General features: G+C 45.5%; 1 protein-coding gene across 1 annotated transcript; it reads left to right on the top strand.

Moving 5' to 3' along the window:
- Nucleotides 1-4,431: 4,431 nt before the first annotated feature.
- Nucleotides 4,432-19,218, top strand: frmd4bb (FERM domain containing 4Bb; the record flags this gene model as incomplete). The annotated part of the gene is made up of 22 exons (XM_083642092.1): nucleotides 4,432-4,497; nucleotides 4,684-4,778; nucleotides 4,878-4,970; nucleotides 5,416-5,500; nucleotides 6,425-6,481; nucleotides 6,589-6,611; nucleotides 7,630-7,713; nucleotides 8,336-8,401; nucleotides 8,950-9,007; nucleotides 9,104-9,190; nucleotides 11,142-11,218; nucleotides 11,433-11,571; nucleotides 11,678-11,819; nucleotides 12,029-12,162; nucleotides 12,310-12,426; nucleotides 13,340-13,568; nucleotides 13,672-13,725; nucleotides 13,864-14,011; nucleotides 14,239-14,406; nucleotides 15,383-16,170; nucleotides 18,111-18,240; nucleotides 19,092-19,218. 22 exons carry the CDS (start codon nucleotides 4,432-4,434, stop codon nucleotides 19,216-19,218), a joined length of 2,967 nt encoding a protein of 988 aa, XP_083498218.1.
- Nucleotides 19,219-19,826: the final 608 nt, after the last annotated feature.

Raw genomic sequence — 19,826 nt, 5'->3', positions numbered from 1 at the left:
TGGGGATCCTCTGGAACCCCCACAAGGACCCCTGGGGGGGTCCCCGGACCCCCATTTGAGAACCACGGCACTATAATAGCACATGATAACAAGCTGTCTATCTATACCAGCGAACCTCAGGCTCCAGACGAGACACCCCGTGGCGCACTTCTTGAAAAGCCCCCTGTCCAGTCTCCAGAGAGACAAACACAAAGACTGACGTCTCTTTCATCTTTCTAACGCCTGTCTTAACCCCACAGGCCCGAGGCGGGTCTTTTATCGAGGGTGAATAGGCTGCATGTGGTTGACTAAGCAGCAGCACTGTCTGTTGTGCTCTGACTCAATACAAATACAACACGAGGAGTCAAGTCAATCCCCAGTTGTTGTTATGCCTTCAGTCGTCATATGACTGTACATTTGTTTTTTTTGTTTTTTTGTTTTTTTCCAGATTTTTTTTTATCCCATTTTTATCCCCCATTAGTGCTAATTGAATTTATTTATCCTGGTTGCTGCTCCACCCTCTGCCGATCTGGGGAGAGCCGAAACTGGCTCCATGCTTCCTCCGAGACATGGGCAGTTAGCCAGCCGCTTCTTTTCACCTGACAGGGGAAACCTCACCGGTAGGACATAGCACGTGGGAGGTTCACGCTATTCCAACCAGTTCCCCTCCCTCCGAACAGGCGCCCCTAACGACCAGAGGAGGCACCACATTAGCAATCAGGATATTGCATGTTTTGGTGAGGGGTTCCTATATGAAGGAAACCCCCAGGGGGGCATGGGGAGAACATGCAAACTCCACACAGAAAGGCCCTTTTGACGACCGCACCCGGGCGGTGGGCACTCGAGGACATGCGGACGGGCACGATGACTGTACATTTGTGATGATTGTAAACGCTGCATGTGCAGATTATAATAACCTACATTAATTTAGCGTCACATGGAAATACTAAAATTGAAGTTGGGTTTGTTTGACCACGCCTCTGAGAAACTGCAAGGTTAGATCGTTTTGCTGGACTGCTGGGTCCAGTGAGATACTTTGCATAATAGCAGTTCTTCTTATTAGATTGCAGCACCCAGATGATAAACGGTGTAGATTCTGAAAACCAGGCCTCATCCTCCCACTCACTTCATCTATATTGTATAAAATACCAAGCTGACTTTGATTCTCATCTGCTGATCTCATGACCGCCTATAGAAAGTGCTCAGTTTAGTGTTTGAGAAGCCATTTTCTCCCTATGAATTTCTGCTCCCACATAGGAATATATTTTCTGCACCATCTAGTGGCCATCGTAATAACCGCCTCTGGCAGCAGCATGCTGTGCTCATGCCAAACAAACTATAATGGCATGCGTATTACACAGACAAATTGTATGACCCCCCCGTCATAACTGTATCAAACTCAAATCAATATAACAAGACACTTGGCGAATGTCAAGCGGCCGCACTCAGAATTAATTGGATTTATCGATGGTGCACTTTTCATTTAGATCATGAAAGACGATTTATAGCTGTGGCGATTAAAAAAAGAGACATTATTCAGCGGTTGTAATTGACAAAGTGGTCATTAAAACGATACATATCGAATAATTTACAGGGGTGTGTCCACCTTTCAGGAAGCAGGACAATTTGTTTCATTTTTTCCTTCACAATGTGGGAAAGGAATGATGGAAATGATAGTAATAAATAGTAATAGTAATAATAGTAATAATAAATAAATAATAGTAATAATAGTATATAAATAATAGTAATAAAGTAATATTACTAAATAATAGTAATAAATAAATAAATAAATGTATGTATAGTAGAGCCCATTTGAGATGTTTGACGCACTGTTGGAGGGCATCTCCTGTACCTTCCTTATGTAATCAAATAGTTTTTCACATTGTATGTGAAGATGGACAGGAAGAGGAGGTAAGAGAAACCTGATCTCCACATCCAAAGCCACTGACTCCACTCAGCCACAGTACAGGAGACAGTTAGATGAAATAAAACTCGAAACTCTCAAAATCAAGACAAGCTCTCAAAATGCCTGAGCAATTAAAAAAAATCGATATTAACGTAGACATGCTTCAGTTATTCAGATGGTGTGTGCCAGCTGATGTTCATATCGGCCACCTACACTAGCACTCAAAGTTTGGGCGATCCTGATTGAATGTAGGCATTTGATCTAAAAGCGTAAACGCTTGAAATTGGCTTTTTAGACAAATATAAATACGTAAGTTGATGATTATAGTATGAATTTCTTTCGAAAGCCTTTGACTTTCCATCAAGGCAATGGTACTTTAAATCTAAAATATACGATTTTTGCATATGTGATTTCATAGTTTTGATGTCTTTAGTATTATTCTAAAATGTGGAAAAATAGTTAAAAAAAATAATGAAAGAAATTGAGTTTTCAAGCTTTTGACTCGTAGTGTTTGTTTCTTGGCTGACCCGTGTTCGCTGAGGCTTAGCAGTAAACTCTAAAGTGAGAGGCTGCATGCAGTCAGGAGCCTGACCCAGACGACCTGCACCTCATTAGGTCAGATCTGACGTCACACAAACCTGCCAGGGTGCGAGGCGACCTGGGCAGCACCCGGCCGGCCGGCCACAGTCCGTCAGGACAAGTTGCTGGTACAAGTTGCTGGTAATGCTTTCATGGTCCGGTTCCAAGACAAGACTGTTGTTAGAGGATGAGGTCTGACCAGGGATGCATCCACACCTGCACTCTCCCTGGGAGTTCCACTGGCAGGACGTAGCACGTAGCGGGAGGATGATGCTATTCCTCCAGTTCCCCTCTTCCCCCGAACAGGCGCCCCGACCGACCACTGCTAGTGCAGCAGCCGTGACTCATACCCCACCGGCTGCCCACCCGCAGCGGACACGGCCAATTGTCTCTGTAGGAACTTCTGACCAAGCCGGAAGTACCACTACCGGGAATCGAACCCGCGTCTCCGCGGTGGTAGGCGAGTGCTTTTACCTCCACACTTTATGAGCAGGTTTTTTGTTGTAAAACTGGTGAACCTGAATGTCATTGCAGTGGCTATTCAGATCCAGTGTGCTTCCAGTGTGTCCTGCTAAGGTCAACCTTATTCTACTGCAGGCTGGCTTGTTCGAAGGGCATAGTGGTGTGGATGTATATCTTGCGTAAGCATATAGTGATGTTTCCCTTCCTACACTGTAGCTATATGAGAGCCAGAATACTGGATTTCATGCATGCGGAGTTCTGTCAGAATCTGATATGTGCCGGTGGTTTACATGCCTGTCTGGACTCTGGACAGCTGCATGTTGATATGGGCTGGTGGACTCATAGACCTAGTCTGACTCATAATGTGAGTCAAACTAAGTTTTTCACACTAGTTTGAGCAGGTAAAAAAACAGCCGGCGTTTTGAACAGGAAGTCGTGACACCATGGATCAAGTGGGCGGGGCTACATGAGGTGAATAGGGAGACTTAAGTCCCAATTATACTCAACGTTAAAGACGGAGACGGAGACGGACAGAGCCTTCTGTCCGTACTCTGCGTTCATTTCGTCCGTTTTCTGTCCGTCATCTGAAAGCTTACGGATACGCATGAAACGGAGGAAAATCACACACACACTCATGCATTTGACTCTCTACTGCCCACAGGTGGATGTATTAGCTAGGCCTACTTAACATGATACCAACGTGAAAGACGCATGGAAGTATGTGGACAGTGACGATTACACTGTTTGAAACGGACGCCCTTATTTACGGATGAAAATGGAGTATAATTGGGCCTTTAAGGTGACTTTTTGTGGAACATGAACGCAGACATTTTATTTACTCAAACACTGACGAGGCTGAGGGACTGAAAGAGTGAAAGTTACACGTAAAAGACGGACAATGTAAGAGCCTCAAATCCTTGGTTTTGTTACCATGGCGATAAATACTTGAGACAATGGCTTTCTTGTAATTTTTTTTTCAAATATACATACTACAGCATGCGCTGGGACGCGTCATCAGTGATGTTAACTGGGGTCGTGAGGTGTTTCGGGTCTGTCAACATCATACACCCTCGCCCAGTAGACCCAGCCGAGGCCGATTACGACCCCGACCCGCGTCCCAGAAGCAGCCGCTCACGGATCAGCCTTCCTACTCTGTCTGCAACGTTGCCCGCGGAAGGGTTGATCACGCCCAATCCGCTGCAATAGAGTTAACTGCAGTCATTAACAATGTGAATGTTTCTATGTCTTCTAAATTGACCATCGTATACAAGTCAGCCTCTGGCAGAGTATGGATCCTTTTTGATGGTAAATAGCCGCGTAGGAACAAAAAATACAACAATGTTTGATGTTTTTGTCTCACCTTTATTTTATATCGACTAGTTATAATAACATAAAAATAGATACTGTACTGCCACAGTGGTGAAACTATCAATATACAGGAAGTGATGTCACTGTCCCTCATGGTGATGAATAGCAGCTAACGACCTGTCTTCTTCTACCTGTAGATGACAGAAGGCAGACTGTGCCAAGTGCAGCTGCTGGAGGACAGGAAGCTGGAGCTGCTGGTTCAGGTATGATAGCTCTCCATGCAAAAACACAAATGTGACAATGTGACAACATTTCTGTGATGCGATGACGTGTGTTGCATGTCTTCAGTGGGACGTTTTCATTTATGTGGGGGTTGGCTTTGGCCCTGCACAATAGGTTTATACTAAAATATTGAATTTGTGATACTGAATCTAAATCCTTTTCCACAGCCTAAGCTGCTGTCTCGTGAACTCCTCGACCTGGTGTCCTCCCATTTTAACCTGAAAGAGAAGGAATTCTTTGGAATAACGTTTGTCGATGACAAGTATGTAAACTGTTAACGTTTGTGTGCTGTATAATATTTCCCGACGTGTGTTTGCCAAAAGCAGTCATGGTGACGCTCCGGTTTCCTTTGCTGTTGCAGTGGTCAGTGTAAGTGGTTGCAGATGGACCGCAGAGTTCTTGACCATGACTTTTCCAAGAAGACTGGGCCCATCGCCCTCAACTTCCTGGTCAGGTAAAGCTTCTCCTCCTCGTGCTGAGCACATGCCCTCCAGCAGGGAGCAGCATGCTGAGCACATGCCCTCCAGCAGGGGGCAGCACTGTGTTGGCGTGGAGTCAGGGGTTTAACTGCCTTCTGTTCATCAATGTCCAAGGCAACTTTATGATGACACAATGATGTATTGTCATAATATTGAGAATACATCATTATATTGCTTTTTTCCCCCACTCAGGATTTTCACTATAGCTTACTGTCACCAACTAGTGGCTGTAAATCTCTTGAATAGTGAATTGAATAGTGTTGTTTTTCAAAATTGCATAATAGGCGGACAAAAGGTCAAACTAAGGTTATCAGTATCCTTTAAATAGCACCTGGTTTTACATGATCTCACACCTTATGTATTTCATATATTTTTAACAATAACAATATTTCATGTACATTTTTCTTTGATCATTTCCAGGTTTTACATAGAAAGCATAACGCAGCTCAAGGACATCGTCACGGTGGAGTTGTTCTTCCTGAACGCAAAGTCGGCCGTCTACAACGTAAGTGTGTGTTTGGCTTCTCATTATTCTGCCGTTTAGAAACAATGACAAATGATTCCGCTAATCGTGGTTTGTCAGAAGGACAGCGAGTTCCTGATGATTCACACTGTCTCTGACTGGCCCCTGAAGGCACCATCTCTCAGCAGCTCAGCCAGACTAGTGGCTGCAGGCAATGTTTTCTCTCCCTCTGCTGACTGGAATTTCAGGCTCACAGTTGAAGGAAGCCAGACTTGCACAAGAGTTCATCTCGAAGATCTTCGAACACAAACGCTTATTATGGGTCGTGAAAACAGAGCAGATTGTCTTTTGATTTAGGAAACCTCCCCCTATAGCAGGGTAGGAAATGTACTTTTTGAAACCAGGGCTATTTTTGCCCCCGTGAAATATATTTCGGGGGCATTTTGGATCATTTCCAGGGCAATTTGATCAAATGTTGGGAAATACTTCAGTTGCACCTATGGAGCAACCTATGTCCAAACATATTTTAATTTCTAAAAGTTCATAAACAATCACAGTTAAAGACCCACATTTCCTATCTCAACAACACTGTTGATTGTCTGGCATGTTATTAATGTACTTGGCAAAAACATGAGTGAACTAGCTGGCCAGCTAGCTTGTGCTGCCTGCTGTCACTGAGGTAAATAACGCTAGTAGGAGGAGGGGCGGGGGTTGTACGGATGCCTAGCTGGCCATTTTCGAGTCACGCTTTGCAAATACAGAATAATGTGAAAATACAGAAAGTATTAAACTCTTTATTTTATGGGGGCATTTAAAAGCCCCCGTCACCACAGTTCCAAGGGCAATTCTAGATCTTTTAGGGGCATTTCCCCGCAGATTTCCTACCCTGCCCTATAGTGCCTTTGACCACATTCTATTTCTGTGTGTTTTCCTTCTTTCTTTCCGGTGGACATTGACGTCTCTCAGGGGATTATAGAAGTGGAAAGTGAAAACGTCTTCAAATTAGCCGCAAACGCTCTGCAGGTTCGTGCTTTTAATTGGCCGGCGTGAGTACTACAGTTAATTGCCGCAACTATAAACAGCATCTAAAAAGCATCTAAGCAATCTAATAGCATGTTTTCTGTCTGCAGGAGGCAAAGGGAGACTACACAAGGTAAGAGCACGTTATCGTCTTCGCTAAGAGGTATTTAACAGCAACAGGACAAGTTAATAACGAGCTTTTAGCAAAGACATTCAATAGTTCATTTGTTTCCCCAGAGATCCAGACTGCGGAAATCAATAGCGGTGTTGTGTGAGGCTCACCACAGAGTGCTGAGAAGCTTGCACCAGGCAACTAATGAATCTCATAGTGCTGATAGAAGGCCAAGTGTGGTGGACAGAGGTGACTTTACACTGCAGAGAGAGCTAGCTGTAAAGCTAACTGTGTTTAACAGAGCAGTCCTTTGGAAGTGCTTCTTCCTTTCAGTGGGAAAACCCACAGACCTTTGTGCATGTGGCCACCTGGCCTTTCACAGCTGAAGGAGTGAGGTGGTTTGAGAATATAGCCATCTTTGTTCATTCCAGTCAATTCTTTATCAGTTTTTAAACTTGGGCTGAAGCATCTGTGGCTGCTTTGCACCTGACCAAGCTCAATATGTTATTGTTTGTACCTCCAGAAAGGCAACTTTTTTTGAAAACACTCTCTCTCTCTCCTCTCTTTCTCTCTCTTTCTTTATCTCTCTCTCTCTCTCTCTCTCTCTCTTTGTCTCTCTCTCTCTCCTCTCTCTCTCTCTTTCTTTATCTCTCTCTCTTGTGTGTCTCTCTCTCTCTCTTTCTTTATCTCTCTCTCTCTCCTCTCTCTCTCTCTCTCTTTCTTTATCTCTCTCTCTCTCCTCTCTCTCTCTCTCTCTCTCTCTCTCTCTCTCTCTCTCTCTCTTTCTTGGTAGTTTTTCGCTTGACCAGCATATTCATCCAATAGGTTTGAAAGGCTTTCATAAGAACCTATAGGGTTGTAGGATTCCCTCAACCCTATAGAGCAAAAGCATAGCAAATTGAAGTTATGAGGTTTTGACGTGACATCGGTGATATATTATCAAAGGTGAACCACTTTGACCTGAAGAGCTGAAGAACTAAATGGTTTCATGTTCTGATGTCTCCTCTGGATGGGTTCATTGTAAAACCATGTGTTTCAGTGATGAGAACACTCGAGCCGACCTGAAGAAGCTTCCCACTCTTCCCACCAAAGTGCTCAAGGAACATCCGTCGCTTGCATACTGGTACAGTAGGCTTATTGGAAATGTTGAATACACAAGTCTTTACGTAAGGGTGCTTTCTCACTGGCACCCCGGTGCCGTTCCCGAGCACACTCGTCCCCAAATTGAGCCCAGTTTCGGAAAACATTTGACGAGTGTGAACGTTGCGTTCCGTTCCGTTCTGCGCCCGGGCCGCGCAACGGGGAACCGTGACAGGATCCACTTGAAAAGGTGGTCTGGGGGGAGCGCTTTGGCGTGCCCGGGGCACGGAACACTTGCGAGTGTGAAAGCCAACCGTTCCGAACCACATAGACAACACACGGAGCGAGGATACACTCCAGGCATAGTTGATGACGCAAGTGCACTCTGTTCCGTTTCCGAGCGCGGGAGAAATATTGTAATGTGAAAGCGGGGGAGAGAGGGGAGGCGGGGCAATCGTTCCCGGGTGCGGAACGGAACGAAAGCAATCGTTCCCAGTGAGAAAGCAGCCTTAAGTCACGCAGGCACGTATACTGTAGACGTAATATCATGCAACACTATGTATATATATATACCATGCAAAATATGAATTGTAGCATTATTGTGTAGCGACGATGTGCAGCTGTGTTGGTGTTGAAAAGGTGTCGTCTTTAATGTGACGTTGCAGTGAGGACCGAGTGATCGAACACTACAAGCAGCTGAAAGGAGTCTCCCGAGGGCAGGCGGTTGTGCAGTGAGTATCGGAAAAACAATAAGTGTACTACTACCCACAACGGCTGCTTTACCACAATTCATCAGACAAGGGACATTATTTTGCCTTAACTTCATAAATCTCTCTCTCACTTTCACCAGCACCACCCCCCCCTCTCTCTATCTCTATCTCTCTCTCTCCCTCTCTCACCCCCCCTCTCTCTATCTCTCTCTCTCTCTTTCTCTCTCTCCCTCTCTCTCTCCCTCCCTCTCTCTCTCTCCCTCTCTCTCTCACCCCCCCCCCCCCTCTCTCTCTCTCTCTCTCCCTCTCTCTCTCTCACTCTCTCTCCCTCTCTCTCTCTCTCTCTCTCTCCATGGCACTCCTTTCCTCATCATCTGATAGAAATCAATAGCCCCTCCCCCTTTGGTTGCCGCTGCCCAGTGAATCATTGTGATTCACTGTAGTGTTATAGGCATCTTTAACAGATCCCATGCCCAGTACTAGCTCTTGTTTCCAAGACAAACAACATGGACGTGCTTTAAAAAAATAAAACAGCTGGTGGGTTTAATAAAAAATTGTTTTAATTGTAGGTATTTGACGTTGGTGGAAAAGTTGCCTACGTACGGCGTGCATTATCATGAAGTCAAGGTAACCCCTCTCTATTGATTCATGGGGAATAATAATAACAGCTGTTCCACCTGGATTTTGAGTCATGTGCCACCTGACCGCGCTCTTGCTTCACAGGACAAACAGGGGATCCCGTGGTGGCTCGGAATCAGCTACAAAGGGATCGGCCAATATGATCTGCAGGACAAACTGAAGCCGAGAAAGGTAAATATTTCATCTCTTAATCCGCCCCCCCCCCCCCCCCTCTCTCTCTCTCTCTCTAAAAAAAAAATGGCCATGGCTGTCGTCCTCCTTCCTGCTCCACTAGTCGAGTGCAGGAGCGTGGAGTGCAGGAGCGTGTGGACATGACTGAACAGGGCATGGAGAAGGATGTTCTCCTATGTTGCTCACTGGATGATTCAGCAGCTCTGATACGTTCGTCGTATCATCTGTTTCCACTCCAACATGGGTTGGGCCTCCACAGCTCAGCTGCTGCATAGACGAGGCCAGACTTGACAAACCCGGGCCAGGTGTCAGGCTAGATGTTGCTGTGATGAACGCGATTCTTGGAGAGTAAAGAACATGTCATGTATGTTGCCAGAAGATCGTTCCATGTAAAAACCATATATTGTGGTAAAACTAAGATAAGAAATGTGTTTTTTTGTACGAAGCACTTGAGAATTGTATATGATGTGTGTGAACCTGCTTTTCTTGTTCTATTGGTTGCTGTTTGTTGATAGGAGAAACACCCATGTTGAGTGATCATTCAGCTATGCTGTTATTAAGTCGATGACTTACAGGAGCTATGCGCCAGTGGAGGCCGAGTGACATTCTAGAAACAGAGTGCAGTGTTGTTATCAGAGAGGTGGAAAGTTCAGAGCGTCCGATCGAGACAATTTACTGGCATCATCTCGCTGCTGGTCAAAACTGTTTGCCATCTGTTATGAATGTTTCAAAATGGTGCAAGAGACTTGTGGTTGAACAGCGGCTTGTTGTGTTGGAGAGGAGCAGCAGAGGGAGTGAGTTGGTGATGTCAAAGGCAGAGAGGGGCTGGATCTGGATCTGGGCGTTATCCAGCGTGTTCAGAGAATACCTGAGGAGACAAGTTAGGAGCTGACAGGAGGCAGCGCAAAGTATGCGTCTGTGTTCAGAGCAACTCTCCAGGAAGGATTAAAAGCAGCGACTTGAACAAGACTCGTTGAACTTCTACTGGTAAGGCTGGATGCTGCGGCTTTCATTGTTCTGCGCTACCTCGAAAGCAACATTGCAAGACTTTGTTTTGTTTCTATAATTTCAAAAAAATAACAACATTGTTGACTAATTTCTATGTCGGGTTAAAGGGGTTCAAATGCTGGATTTTATACCATAATCAACATCGATTCGATTTTTATAATAAAACTGTGCGGATGTTACTTCATAGTTACTGAATGTTCCGTATTGTGATATAAAACAATACATGAGCAACATACAGTGCATACTGTAAGCATTGTAATATGAAAAATTACCTGATGCATCCACACATATCCACAATATCAAACCAGCATCAAATGGTTATATTCCTCTGTGCTGTCTGTACAACCACAAATGCTGCTGGTGGGTTGGTCTCGCGTCTCACTCTGACCATTTCCAGACATACAGTGAGTCACTGACCAAAATAGCTTCTTCATATCTGGCTGCAGCACCTGGGGGATATAGGGGAGGGATGCGATGAGCCATGGCTGTATATTAGCGATGAGTCTGTGTGTAATGTCCCCCTGTGGCATGATTCTCTCCAACACCTGCATTATTACACGCTTGGCACGACGGGCGGAACCAGACTGTAATGACAGTTCATGTTACAGTCTGGATTTTTTGAATCACTGTGGTTTAGGTACGCCGGCCAAAAAACACCTGCTCTATTGACCCCCCCCCCCATCATAGTTATTTGATGTCAGTCGTCATGATGCAGAATCACACATTATAGTAGAGATTATATCAAATGTAGTCATGGGACTATTCACAGAAGGATTTTGACTTGTTAGCCTGTATCTCTGGAACTGCACCAGCTCACTGGCACCATTTCAATATTTCACTTTTGCTCTACCTTTCTTTCTATATTTCAGCTTATGGAATACAGAGGCCAATTTCCATTTTGTCTAATCAGTTATTGTTGTTATTTCTCCATTTTTGCTCTAAGCTATACCAGTGGAAGCAGCTGGAAAACCTGTACTTTCGGGAGAAGAAATTTGCCGTCGAGGTCAACGATCCTCACAGGTGAGCAGAGTGATTCTTCATTCGAGGGCACATTTTATCATCCTGACTTCGGCCGTTTTGCACAAACGGACCGTTTTCTTGTTTTCATTCGCTTCATTTAGCATCCATCTAAAACAATCCTTCGTCTCACTGTACCTTTAATTTGAATCGTGGTTTTAAATTGTAACTCAACCCACGAGACCATTTGTTTTCTGGTACGTTCCTTGGGCGACAGGCGGGCGGTGACCAAGCGCACCTTCGGCCAGACGGGCCTTCTCATCCACACATGGTATGCCAGCCATTCTCTGATTAAAACCATCTGGGTCATGGCTATCAGTCAGCATCAGTTCTACTTGGACAGGAAGCAAGGCAAAGTAAGTCTTTCAACGATATTAACCCGCTGCTTGTCTTAACGAACTGCATTGTGCACCTACTAACTTTACTGTAGTTCCCATCATCTGTTTGCCTTCCTTCCTTCAGGCTAAATTAGGCACCGCGAGAAGTTTGGAAGAGATCGCCGCGGATCTCTCAGAGCAGGGAGGCTCGAAAATAACCCGACTGGGAGACACTGGGCTGAAGAACAACTTCATAAGAGCCAGCAACGGCAGCCTGGTATCTACAGGTCAGTCGACATGATTTCAGTTCACGTCGCAAGTGTCATTATATTAGATCATGTTTCTTTAGTTCAGGGCGGCAACCTGAAGAGTGAGTTCACCATCTCATCTGGTGACGTGGTATGCTAATCCAACATGGTTGAAATGAATAGATATGCATTGTACACTATATGCTGGCAAACCTGTGGACAAACTACTGAGGATATCCTTTTCACAGGTTCTGCAGATTCAGAAGTGAATGAGGAGCAGAAGAAAGAGAAGATCGCTGAGCTGAGGAAGAAAGAACAGGAAATCCAAGATATTTTGTCCAAGAAGACAAAGGAGCTGAAGAAGATTTGCCTGAGAGAGGCGGTGAGAGATCACTTTGTGTTGTGCTGCTAGCTCCAGATGATGTATTCAGCTGAAGCCCCTCTGTTAAAGCTGCTGTGTGGCCATCAGAACATCGGTTTGGTTTCTCCACTTATTTTCAGTTCTGGTTTCGTTGTCTTTTTTTCCCAGGAGCTTACGGGCAAGCTGCCAAAAGAGTATCCACTGTCTGCAGGTGAAAGACCTCCGCACGTCAGGCAACGAGTGGGCACTGCCTTCAAGTTAGATGACCTGTTCCCCTACAATGAGGTACCGGATCGCAGCATCGGTTCATTTCCTGTCTTCTTCTGTGTTTAGAACTGTGTGTGAGACTATCCTTTTTTTGTAAAAAAGAAATAGAGTCGGCGCACACTGGAATAAATGGCTCCCGCTCAGTTTAATAATAACGTTTCGATCAAGGGATCTTCATCAGAATGAAGCAGACCAAATATTACAAAGACAAATATTACAAAGTCTAATATTGGTCTGTATGATGATGATTATTGATTGGCATCAGTGTTTTCACCTGCCCCTTGTTTTCTCTCCACCAATCGGATTGAGTTGTGTGATGTGATGTATATGAGTGTTCCTCCTACTTCCTGCTTCATTCTGATGAAGATCCCTTGATCGAAACGTTCTTATTAAACTGACCGGGAGCCATTCATTCCAGTGTGCGGACAATTTGTCCGGCACCTGTCTTCTGTGAGTAGATGTGCGCGCTCTACCTTCTGACTATCTGTTTTTGAACCATATATTTTGCAGTATGAGAATGAGAATGCATGACTCTTTTTTGAATGTCAGTAGCACACTGACCCTCTATTTGTCGTATAAAACAGACTTCTGTCACATCAGTTGCTTTACAGTATTCCAAATATTTGGGAATTCAAAGTCTAGTTGACATAAAGCCCTACTACTTCAATCAATTCTGCAACTAACGTCAGAAATAAATAATGAAATCAGTGAACCAGTTATTATCTGGTTTAATACTGTTCAGCTATGCACATGTTCTTTAACCCATTGATACCTGATACAGCATTTGTGTGTGTATCCCTTTAAGACCGCGAACCGCGTGACGCGGTTCGCGGTCTTAAAGGGATACACACACAAATGAGGGATATACACGCAAATGCTGCATCAGGTATCAATGGGTTAATCTTCTCTCTGGGGGTGTGCTTCTGTGCAGGACCCCTACCTGAGGAACCTGGAGAGCAGGTTCGCCCTGCAGCGGAAGATCGTGGAGGCGGCCAAGAAGCTGGCCAACGAGGCCGAACTGTGTAAAACGGTGAAGAAGAAGAGGAGAAGGAACTGTTTGGACGCCATGCACAGACTGCAGCAGATAGAGGACGAAATGAACCAGTACCGCATCAAGAAGGGGAAAAAGCCTACGCAGCGAGCCTCGGTGATTATCGCAGGTACGGTGGTGCACAATATTGATAATACCTGAGTCACTGGATGAATAGACTAGGACATGACAGTAAATATGCAAGTTATTTGGAATTTCACCTCTTTCTCTAGATGAACTTGTTCGGTCAGACTGCAGCTCCCTGTCCAGTCTCCCGCTGGATGATGGTGAGTCACGCATCAACACTCTCTCTGGTGGGCTGAAATATGATCTGACTTATTTATTCTAGAATGTCACATTTTATTATGACTGTCTGTAGTAAAAGCCAGCGTCGGTATTGTTAGTCCGTGTTCTTCTGTGTCCAGACGACTCGGACGGTGTCAGTCAGAGGCCGCGGTCCCGCTCGGTCCAAGGCTCGCCTCAGCTCAGTCCGCTGCGGACCCTGGGGGCCGAGTACGACGTGGACCGACAGGGGTCACCAAGGGAAAATCACCATCACAAGAACCTCAGCAGGTGGGAAAACACACATCTCGAGCCCTGTTCTATTGGGGAATTGCCACACGGTGTAGTTTGAAGCCTAACTTGTCTCACAGCTTTTTTTATGATTTAAAAGCAATGATGTTATCTGTTGGCAGTGCACACAATGATTGCAGCATCGTGTTTGCAGCCTCATTCCTGTCCTCACCTGTCATACTTTATTTTTTTTGTTCAATCCTCTCCTGATTACCGCACCCTTTTAGATTAGCTTTTGAAGGCCAGGAGCCTTCCCACTACTACCAGAATCCAAGAGAGGTCTCCTCCACCCACAGTAGCCCCTATAAAACCCTTCCCAGACCTCCCAGAGATCCACGCAGCATGCCGCCCACCCCGGTTATGACCCGCAATGCCTACAGCAGCAGCCAGCTCAGGTGTGATCATTGCTCCCCCAGTGGCTTCCCTTCTCACCTCCAGTAACCCTCACCCCCCAACCAATCCCTGCTTCTCCCCAAGACCCCGTCCTGAACTTCCTCCAACCCCCACCCTCCACCTAACCTCCACCTAACCTCCCCCCAAAACCCTGCCAATTAGGGAAGGGACGATATGCCTACAGTATCTCGCGATGCGATTTGATGCACGATATGCACAATTCGATATAACCGTGATCCGATGTAATAAATAAAAGTGCAATGAGAACAAAGTCTGATTTTCCCAAATTATGTTTATTTCTGAGCCACAAATCTTTCTAGCAATGTAATTGACTTGCTAGACGTGCAAAAAATGTATTAATTACATAGTGAAAATAATTACATTTCAATTGAAAGCTAGTGAAACTATGATGGGCATCTCATTTGTGCTTACTACAGTAGGATAAACTGTAGAATCGAATTGCAATTATCATCTCTACAGTGTAGATGATATTGCAATTCATTTTTCTGTCCCACAATAAGTATTGTCACATTTTTGCATTGCATTATGTTGAATTTTGATATATCGTCCCATCCCTACTGACAATTATTTCAATGAACCATGTCAGAACTATTCCATAATATACTAAAGGGGTTCATTTGGCCTACTTGTATATATTATTTAGAATAGTTCATCTATAAAGGCCAGTTAGGCAATGTTTGTACCTGACATGTTTCGGCTGCTGTTTCTGCAGTCTTCATCAGAGGTGTCACGTGATGTTGGTGGGATGAGAAAAAACTCCATATAACCACACCATAGATGACGTCACACCAACATCACGTGACACCTCTGATGAAGACTGCAGAAACAGCAGCCGAAACATGGTACATGCCTAACTGGCCTTTATAGGCGAACTATTCTAAATAAAATATTCCATAATATCTTTCATTCTTCTAAGAGAGAGTCTAATAACATGACGAGTCGTCTTCGTCCACGTAGGTCAGAGGGCTCCTCTCACTGCTTCAGGCATCGCAGCAGCAGTCTGGAGTCACAGCCTCAGCAACGGAAAGACCCCGACTCGGAGAAGCCGGCGTTCATCTTGTCACCGGCGCACCGCAGCAACAGCACCGAGGCCCTGGAGGACTGCTCCTCCTACACCAGTCAGTCCAGTCTGGACTACAGCGGTGCGGGCAACTCCCACTACAGTACACTGGACTCCCGAACGGCCAACGTGCATCGTCTCCACAGGAGGGTGGAAGTGTACGGGAATACCGGGAGCATGCCTAACCTGGTGCAGCACCATTCTGGCTGTAGCTATGTATACGAGACCCCAGCACACTATGCACCACCCAGTGCCTACTACGTAGCCGGCTACCCCTGCCCGGACATGGAGCCTTACGCCAACGGTGCCTATGTGTACGAGAACGAGGTGGAGGGCCACTACAACGTGAACCCCTCCTACCAGATGAACGGCTATCACGGACACGAGAGATACAGGACCTACAGCAGCGACCGGGCGGACGCTCTTTCGCAGAACCCCTACGCCACGATGAGGCCGCCGCGCAGCAGGCAGGGGCCCAGGAACGAGCTGCTGGCCAAGAGCATGCAGAAGGCCCTGGTGGCGGAGCATCTGAGGGGCTGGTACCACCGCTCCGGGGGGCCGAGGGAGGGAGGCAGAGGGGTGCTGGCCGGCTACGACTATGACAGCGGCTCACAGCTCAGCCTGGGCTACCAGACCATGCCCGCGCCATTCAGCCACTCCAGCCGCACCAACTCATATTCCTCGGGTAAGACCCTGTCCTACTCCTCAGGTAAGACACTGTCCTACTTCCTCAGGTAGGACACTGTCCTACTCCTCAGGTAAGACACTGTCCTACTTCCTCAGATAGGACACTGTCCTACTTCCTCAGATAGGACACTGTCCTACTCCTCGGGTAAGACCCTGTCCTACTTCCTCAGGTAGGACACTGTCCTACTCCTCAGGTAAGACACTGTCCTACTTCCTCAGGTAGGACACTGTCCTACTCCTACTTCCTCAGGTAGGACACTGTCCTACTCCTCAGGTAGGACACTGTCCTACTCCTCAGGTAAGACACTGTCCTACTCCTCAGGTAAGACACTGTCCTACTCCTCGGGTAAGACACTGTCCTACTTCCTCAGGTAGGACACTGTCCTACTTCCTCAGGTAAGACACTGTCCTACTTCCTCAGGTAGGACACTGTCCTACTCCTACTTCCTCAGGTAGGACACTGTCCTACTCCTCAGGTAGGACACTGTCCTACTCCTCAGGTAGGACACTGTCCTACTCCTCAGGTAAGACACTGTCCTACTCCTCGGGTAAGACACTGTCCTACTCCTCAGGTAAGACACTGTCCTACTCAAAAAATTAAGCTGACACGACACCCCCGCAACTTTAGACCCTCAATGAGAGCTGACCAAAATGGTGGAAACCTTGGGAGGGCTATTCAGGCTCAATATTTTACTTGTATTTAGTCTCTTTAGAATTATTTTCAACAAAGCAATATTTCATAAAGATCTGCAATGCAAAAACTAACAAACTTGCTTAGTTTCATGACATTTGTACTTGGTAAAAGTGAGATTTTCTTGTTTCAAGATTCTCTTTGTTTTATGATTTCTTGAAAGAAGTCATATTGGCATGTACAGTATCAAGTGAAATGTATTGAATCCAGCAAGAATATCTGCAAGTGCAGTGAGATAATTTCACTACATATAACACAAAGTAAGCTTGATAGGTCTGGAAAACAGTAAAAATAACTGATTCTGTTATAGTGTAATGTAGTACATGTAATAACATTGGGGTGATGTTGGTCTTTTATTCAACATGATCAGCCATGATAGTGTCTTGTTGTTCACTGCCAATATGCTGGAGGCACATGATTTTCTCTGCACATTTTATTTCTTTATTTAATTGCGCAATTATGTTATTCCCCAGCCGCTGATGAGGTGTGGTGGGTCACCCTGCCTGAAGGAGCGGCTAAACTGCTGAAGAGGATTTAATTAGATTTCAGTGGAGAGTTTAATGGCACACGATGGTTTAAATGTTGTTCCAGAGGCTTTCCCACCCTGAGCAGAATCTAAATCTAGAGGAACAACTGAGTACTTGTGTTGCATTGTGTTTTGCATGGAAACCATGGGCTTCAGACATGTTCACTGGATGAGTCTAAAGGAGAAAAAGAGAAGAAAGAAAACCTCAGGGACGCTCCTCTTTATACTGCAAATTTATAATTATTAGGAATCTTGTGCACTACGCGTGCTCGATTCCTCACTCTGGAGATGATGCGCCATGACTGCAGTTATGGAAATCGCCCTCGAGTGACATCACTGATGACATCACAATTGCTCAAGTGACATCACTGATGACATCACAATCATGACAGACACCGCCGCCACAGACGGGTGGCGCCACCCACTTAGCCAATTTGAACTAAGATGTGATGAAAATGTAAATTCTGCATGTAAACCTGTGCAAATAGGATACCAGTATAGTAATAACATATTTCCAGCAGTTCTGTGAAGTTTAAGGGGCTGTTAAGACAAGTGTGTCTGTCAACAGTGTCTTAACTTTACAGCATTTTTGTCTTAAGACACTGTCGACATAAACTTAAAACAGCCTTATTTGCTTTGCAGTAGTGAATGAAGGGATTGCCGTTAAGGTGGACTAAAGAGCGTTTCAATAACAACACTTTTGCCTTTCCCTTGTCTGCAGTGTCCTCCGTGGCGAGCACAGGGAACTGGCGTAACCAGCTGGCGGTGGGCCTGTCGGAGTACGAAACGCCCGACACACCTCAGCACTCTCCCCACGGAGCTCCGTACAGCCGCAGTCCCACACACAACAGGTGAGGACTTTGTCATTGGCCCGAGCTCACAGAACCTCCCAAATGAAGCTGTGTGGACGCAATGGGAGGAGGTGTGTGAGAGTTCAGAATGATCACAGATGATTATGGAGTCAAATAGCTGAATCGCTGAATTTAATGATCAGTGGGATTTCAGATAGAATACTGGTTGCTGTCTTACATATAGAGAGCCAAAGTGAACGTCACTTCCTGCTTCAGCACTTATACCAGAGATTTTTTCATCCGCCATTTATTTTCCCATAGACATTTTGTAAAATGCTTATAAAAATAGTTTTACTTGTTACTTGTTACTAGTTTTACCAAACGGATCAGACATATTTAGAAATAGGAGAGACCACATAACTGGGACCAAAACATAAAAGATTGCGGATTTAAAGAAAATATTTTTTCGACGTTTGTTTTTTTAAGTTTTGGTCCGAGTGAAATGTTCTATGATCTCTCCCGATTCTAAATACAGCTGAACCGTTTGGTTTGACCAAGTAAAACTATTGTTATAAGCATTTTACGAAATGTCTATGGGAAAATAAATGGCGGATGAAAATCTCTGGTTGCAGTGCTGAAGCAGGAAGTGACGTTCACTTTGGCTCTCTATAGAGTTACTTGATGTATTCTCTCTCCCGTGCTCAATGGCAGGTACATAGGAATGCTATGCTTATTCCTTTTCATGCATGCCTGTGGCAGCAACAGTATGACTTGTTTGTGTCCTACTTCTCCTCTGAATGCTTTCTGCTGGCAGAGATGTCTCCTCATGTCGGCACGTTTTAACGAATGCTTAAAGTGGGGATGTCGAGGATCTCCTTCCTTCCCTCCTAACTTGCTGTTAATGTGTGCAGATGTTCTCCAGAAAGCAAAGTGTCAAGGTCTGACACAATGCCTAACAATTCAGAGTCAGTTGAGGTGGTGGTTGATGCTGTGGCCTCTAGTACAGATGAACCATCAGACAACCATGCTAGCACTTGAAGGGTGAGATGAAACACAGCGGGCTGCTTCGTGTCATACTGCCAATCATCTTTATTTTGAGATCCCATCTTTATTAGTGTGTCATCTCTGTAGCACTCATCATTTCATCAGAGCTACCTTATGTTGTTTTTTTAATCCACAGTTTCACATTGTGCTAGAAAGGAAATAGTTTTCAGGCATGTCTGGTTTGTGTGTGTGTGTGTGTCATCATCTTGATGATCTGTTTAGTGTTTAGCATCTAAAATACCTCAAGACAAGGACATAATTTGAGTGTCTGTGGGTGTCCGGGTAGTGCAGCAGATTCCCTGCCTACCTACATGTATAGTACACGAGGATCGCGGGTTCGAGCCCCCCTCCGGCTTAGTCTGGCTTCCATACAGGCACAATTGGCCGTGTCTGCAGGTGGGAAGCGGGATTAAGGGTATGTGTCCAGGTCGCTGCACTAGCGCCTCCTCTGGTCGGTCAGGGTGCCTGCTCAGAGGGGGTAGGAGATCTGAGGGGAATAGCGTGATCCTCCCACGCACTACGTCCCACCGGTGAAACTCCTCGCCGTCAGGTGAAAAGGAGCAGCTGGCGACTTCACATGTATCGGAGGAAGCGTGTGCTAG

This window comes from Poromitra crassiceps (assembly GCF_964638095.1).
Source record: "Poromitra crassiceps genome assembly, chromosome: 8".
NCBI classification, from domain to species: Eukaryota; Metazoa; Chordata; class Actinopteri; order Beryciformes; family Melamphaidae; genus Poromitra; species Poromitra crassiceps.
This window is presented reverse-complemented; position numbering and strand designations above follow the sequence as displayed.